General features: G+C 39.6%; 1 protein-coding gene across 1 annotated transcript; it reads left to right on the top strand.

Moving 5' to 3' along the window:
• The first annotated feature begins 2,950 nt into the window (after positions 1 to 2,950).
• Positions 2,951 to 4,475, top strand: LOC149936138 (uncharacterized). Its single transcript, XM_090153636.1, has 3 exons — positions 2,951 to 3,754; positions 3,832 to 4,028; positions 4,091 to 4,475. Exons 1-3 carry the CDS (start codon positions 2,951 to 2,953, stop codon positions 4,473 to 4,475), a joined length of 1,386 nt encoding a protein of 461 aa, XP_090009762.1.
• Positions 4,476 to 6,325: the final 1,850 nt, after the last annotated feature.

The raw sequence follows: 6,325 nt of genomic DNA, 5'->3' as shown, positions 1-6,325 counted from the left end.
AACAGTACTGCTATATATATATATATCAATTTTAAGGTAGATTATGTTCTTTAACAGAACCGTAACAACACAGTTAACCTATAAAAAAGTTCTGCGGAGAAATGGAGAAAGATAAAATGCTAATAATAAGGTTAGCTGGTAGAGCTCGTAAAGCATCGAGGAAGGTGAATTTTCTGTTTGAAATCGTAGAGAGTCCGACAAAGTAACCTCTCTGAATGAAAAGGTGTGGAGAAAAAGAAAATGGTAAACAGTTATGGTGACAGCGTTGCCAGATCTTAAATCTGAAATTATCGTATCTAGGCCAAAAAATTATCGATTTTCCTGGAAAATTATCGTAAATTTCTTTTTGGCGATAAATTTTAATTCATACATAAATGCGTTGAATTTAGATGATTTTTTAAAGCACTACAGGAGTTTTATTTCAGGGAAATAAACAAAATGTCTATTATCATTATTAACTGAACTTAATATGTTTAAAAATGTTTTAAAAAATGCGGTAATAGCTAGGAGTAATAAACTCACACTCTGGACTACGCGTACAGAAAATATATATCATTCATTTTTAAGTAGAAAAGTTATATAAATTAATAATAAAATATAAATCGTTCGTAGGTTTTTAAAAAAATCTAAAGATTATCGTACATTATAGTACGTTGAGGCAGAATTATCGAAATAATGGTACGATATCGTACGCCATGAAAATTATAGTACGCCCTAAAAATTTTGATTAAATTATCGCACTGTGCGATAATTATCGTACGTCTGGCAACGCTGTATAATGGTGACAAACTCGCACTTCCAACTCTTCCAGGTTCAAATCACGAGTAAGAAGAGAGAGAGCTTTAGCGCCGGCTGCCGTGGGAAGGGAAAAATTCGGAAATTGTCTTCCCCCTTTTCGTAAAATGTTCAGCGTGAAGGCTTGTCCAATGAAATGTCTACAGTCCCGGACAAAAGTTTCTGGACACTTCGTATTTCAAATATTTTTAGGACTGCTTATAGTAGAAAAGTCGAATGATACCTTTTTGGAAAGGTTAAAAAACGGAGAATAATTTGGCTATTTTCATTTTTTTAAATGTGAAGAAATATTGGACCAAGGCTTAAAAAACTAAAACATCGTCTTTTCAACCAATAGAAATTCGAGAAATTCGTGCACGTGACTAAGACCAATCGACGCGCGGAATTGTTCCCTTTCCATAACCGGTTTCGATTTCAAAATAATATCACCTTTTTGGTGAACTTGTTTTATGTAGAAGGCTTCCGAGATATCCAATTCAATGCGATTGTTACGGTATATTCCCATTCGATCGAAATCCCATTCGACCGAATTCAATATGTTTCCGAAATATAGCCCAAAAGGCGGATTCGGTTCATTGGGACCTTTTGTTTTGTTTTTTACTTCTGCCCCGAGATATAGCAGGGTACGCAAAAAACGTTATACCTAAACAAAATTGCTACAGGTGTACTAACGGTAAGGTTAGGTTAGTCTCTCACTTCCCTAAATATATTTATGCTTTGAACTTTTTATTTATATCAAGAATACAATAATTCGAACAATTTAATTTTTTAATGTGAATGGTTAAGTTTGTAGCAATTGCGTCGAGTAAGGCTAACGCGACTTCTTCATTCGAACCCTCCTTTGTGAGCTATTTTCTCCATTTTAGCTAACTGGCTCCAATAAGACTATCAACACTTATTTATATAAGAAGTAAACCTATTTAAAAAACGTCTCATAAAACGAAATTTGATGTACTATAAAAAATAATATAAACGTGCAAAATTGGGCTGTAAACCGCACAATTGGGGTATTTTCGATAGATTGGGACTCAATGTTAAATCGTTTTCGAACAAATGGGATTTCGGTCGAATGGGACCAAAGCGATTGTTACATTGTTTTTTTAAATAAAATAGAGTCGAAATTAAGTACACGGTTTGTTTGAGAGACATGAGTTGCAAGGGCTGATTTTTCTAATATCTTATGTTTTATATCAGCCAAATGTAAGCAAAAGTTGTTACCATAGTCAAGAACGCATAGATGTACTAAGAACTTGGAACCTTAATATTCGCCCATGCTGCCTTGTTGTTATATTTTCAGAAGCAGTCGACGGTTCTCTCTCTATGTAAAAATCCATTACACCAAGGCCCAAGTTAGGCTTAAGCCATGGGAAAAGTATAACTTCATGAGGCCACCATTTACGTTTTTCATAGTTCTTAGTACCTCTATGCGTTCTTGCCATAGTATAGAGATAGAAGTAGATATCCTGTGAATTTCATCGGTAGACAAATCGGAGGCGGAAAATTTCGAAATCTCCACCGACCTTCATAATTTTGTTGATTGTATTGATTCTACCGATAAGCCTAAAAACTCGGTGGAATATTTAGTTTCATTAGTGAAGTCTCAAGATACGGAAATTCGCAATTTAAAGACAGAAAACGCAGAAATCAAAGATGAATTATTGAAAATTAGGCAATTAGTCTTATTTATCAAAAGCGCTATTTGTTCAAATAATCGGCCTGATGACGCAACGACCGTTACCTCCAACAACGAAGACGAACATTCAAGAGTAAAAACATTCTACTTACCGTAGGGAAAAACTCGGAAACAATAAAAGCTATAGCAAAACTACCGAAAGAAACTCGTAGAAAGGCACTATTTATTTCTAGATTACCCTCCAATGTAAACAATCAAGAGCTTAAAGAGTATATTGAGTCCGATACAGATCTCGTTTCCGTATCATGTATCAGATTAAAAACTAAATTTCCGACTTATTCTTCCTTTTACGTGACGTGTAATCCTGACGAATACGATAAACTCCGATCCGGGAAATTTTCCCAAAAATTGTCTATTGACGGAATTTTACGGTACTCTTAAGGAGGATCAAAAATACGCTTTCGATAGCGTGCAAAATGACGCAAGTGGCCTAAGTCTTGACCCCAAAATCCAAGCTTTTTAATGGATTTAGACGAACTACAAATTCTTTACCAGAATGTCCGCGGTCTCTGTACCAAGGGCCAGGAGTTCTACGAGAGCGTACTCGATTACAACTCTTCCATTTACTGTCTCACTGAGACATTTTTTACATCGAATCAATTTGCTTCGGATTATTTTCCCGATACATATATTGTACATCGCAATGATCGCGCCACGTTTGGTGGGGGAGCTCTAATTGCCATTTCAAAGGCCTTATACTCTTTTCGCCGAAGCGACCTGGAGAAAGACTTTGAAGCCGTATGGGTCGAAATCGGACTAAAAAATAAACACAAAATACTACTTGGAAATTTGTACTTACCACCTTCCAGCACAGTCGAGACCTATGCAAAGTTGGACATTCACCTTCGTTCATTTTTACCTACTTACGATGGCGAGGTCATATTGGGTGGACACTTTAACCTACCGAAAGTTAACTGGACAGCACTCGATTACTCGAATTGTCCTTATTATGTTAAACTGAAAGCCGAGATTATAATTAATATGGCTCAATTTTGTAACCTGACGCAAACTAATACTATAACAAATTCTCAAGGTAACTCTTTGGATTTGTGTTTTTCCAACACTCACCTTTCCCGTTTGGATCCGCATCCGCCGCTCGTAAAGGAGGACAAGTTCCATCCGACTTTCATCGTCTCATATCACGGTACTTTGGAACAGCTCGCCCCTCAAAATTCTAACCGGTATATTTTTGGAAAGAGTGATTATTTATCCCTTTACAAATATATTGACTCCGTGGACTGGTCACCTGCTTATGACGCCATTGATGTAAATGACGCGGTCACTGTTATCTCTGACGTAATCGCCCAAGGAATGGATATATTTATTCCGAAACGAATCCCTAGACGGGACGCGAGTCCAACAAAAATAAAGAGCGTTTTCCCGTTTGGTTTTCGCGCGATTTAATCCAAGCCCTTAAGAAGAAGAAGTACCTTCACAAGAAGTTTAAGAGAATTCCCTCGGACGAGAATCGGGAGACGTATAGCGAGCTGCGCTCCGTAACAAAAAACCTAATCCGGAGGGACAAATCTGAATATTTATCGTCAGTCGCCAATTCTTTGAAAACCAACTCTAAAAACTTTTGTCTTTCATTAACAATAAAAGGAACTCTACATACCAGTCTCTAAGTCTTCTAAGCGAGGGGAAGATTCTATCGGACAACGCTTCCTTAGTCAGAGAGTTTACTCGTGTTTTCTCTTCAAATGCCATGGATGACTCTAACCAGTCATCAGTTCCTGTTATAGAGTGCTTCCCGAATGAATTTTTCGATCTAAAAATTCTCGAAGCCGATGTGATTTCCGCCTTCAAGAAACTAAAACCAACAACAACACGTGGTATTGATGGAATACCGAACTTTATTCTAAAAGGTTGCATGGAGCCAATAGTGAAACCTTTTACTCACTTAGTAAATCAATCTCTAAAATCTGGTATCTTCCCGCGCATTTGGAAGCAAGCTGTCATCTCACCCATTTTCAAAAAAAGGTTTTAAAGGAGACCCCGAGAATAATCGTCAGGTCTCCGTTCTCCGTTCTATGTTCTCTAGCTATGGTCTTTGACTATGTTATGCATTTTCACATGTCTAATTGGTTCCAACGTTTTCTTCCCGATACTCAACATGGCTTCGTCAGAGGTAGATCGGTCGAGACCAATCTATTGGAATTCGTAAATTACGTCGACCCTATTGTCATTAATCGTGATCTGGTAGACGTGGTTTATATAGACCTATCAAAAGCGTTTGACCGTATATCTCACCATCGCCTTCTTAAAAAATTATCGGCCTACGGACTTTCTGGAGCATTACTTGAATGGTTCAGCGACTACCTAAATAATCGTCTTAACTTTATAAAATGCAATGGTGAGATTTCGGAAAATTCGTATCCAGTCGTTTGTGGCGTCCCCCAGGGGTCATCCCTTGGGCCGTTGTTGTTTAACATTTACATTTCGGACCTGTCATCAGAAATTAAATACAGTAAAATGTTGCAATTGGCCGACGACCATAAACTAATTAAAAATATACAAACCTATTCGGACTGTGTGAAACTTCAGCATGACCTGGAAAACATTAACTCGTGGTTTCTCAATAATAATCTATATAAAAACCACTTCGACGTCGTCGTCGTTCGAGCTTTTGGTTAGTCAGTAAGGAAGGCGAAGGCGGGCTGGCGTAAAAAAAGCGACCCGCGGAACAGAGGGAAACCGAGACTGCCTTTAGCTTCGTTACTGAGGTGGTTCGACTATCTATTTTCTAAAAATCTGTCGCCCCTGAGAGTTGGGCCGCGTTTGTCACAACCTGAAATACACCCGAAATTTTCTCTCTGTCCGCGGCGAATTTCGGAGGGGGGAGGGGGGGGATCTTATGGGGTAATTTCAGAAGGCCTGTGAGTTCCGGAAACGGGGAGGGGCGGGGGGTTTCGGGGTCGTTCCGATTTAAAAGTCCCGTGGCGCTCTCGGCGTACCTTAGTCCCGTGGCCTTTATGCATCAGCCATTGGATACAGGGGGTTTAATGTGGTACAGGCGGGTTTGGTATGACTGCGAGTTTTAGTTATTTTTGCGGGGAAAAGCGTACCACGGAAATTATCGCGTTGGAAAGGGGAACGGGAGTACTACGGAAACTCTCGCATGGAGAAAAGGGGGTAATTTTCATATGGGAAAAGCGGAGAGGGGGTACCACGGTAATTATCACATGGGTCAAAGGGGGAGGGGTACCCCGGTAATTATCACATGGGAAAAAGAGGGAGGAAGGGCCTTACTGGGGTGGTTCTACTATGGGGAAAAGGGTACCACGGTAATTATCACATGTCAAAAAGGGGGGAGGTGGGTACCACGGTAATTATCACATGGGAAAAAAAGGGGAGGAACGGTAATTACCACATGGGAAAAATGGGGAGGGGTACTACGGTAATTATCACATGGGGAAAAGGGGGAGGATGGGCCTTACTGGGGGTACCCCGGTAATTATCACATGGGAAAAAAGGGAGGAAGGGCCTTACTGGGGCGGTTCTACTTTGGGGAAATGGGTATCATAGAAATTATCGCATGGGAAAAAGGGGGAGGGGCTTTACGGGGTGAGGTCGACTATGGGGTAAATTGTGCCACGGAAATTCTCGCATGGGTACTGGGGTGGAGTGCCTCGAAACACACAACTAGCTGAGGGCCCACCTGTAAGGCGGGATTCTCGGCTAGTTTACCTATAAACGGAAATAAAACCGTGGTTATAACTTATACTAGGAAAAAATACAAGTTGTCGTACAATTACGAAATTAATTCCGACCTTTTACAACGAGATGACGCAACCAGAGATTTGGGTTTCTATTTTGATAATAAACTGAATTACACAA

The sequence above is a fragment of the Leiobunum rupestre genome, chromosome 7, assembly GCF_980474605.1.
Source record: "Leiobunum rupestre chromosome 7, qqLeiRupe1.1.hap1, whole genome shotgun sequence".
Taxonomy (NCBI): domain Eukaryota; kingdom Metazoa; phylum Arthropoda; class Arachnida; order Opiliones; family Sclerosomatidae; genus Leiobunum; species Leiobunum rupestre.
This window is presented reverse-complemented; position numbering and strand designations above follow the sequence as displayed.

What these genes read in the sequence shown, in the direction of transcription:
- LOC149936138 (XM_090153636.1), top strand. Translation starts at nt 2,951, where the DNA reads ATGGATTTAGACGAACTACAAATTCTTTACCAGAATGTCCGCGGTCTC. An exon ending in CTGCTTATGACGCCATTGAT is followed by an intron (nt 3,755 to 3,831) that starts GTAAATGACGCG and finishes ACGAATCCCTAG; the next exon opens with ACGGGACGCGAGTCCAACAA. An exon ending in GACAAATCTGAATATTTATC is followed by an intron (nt 4,029 to 4,090) that starts GTCAGTCGCCAA and finishes TAACAATAAAAG; the next exon opens with GAACTCTACATACCAGTCTC.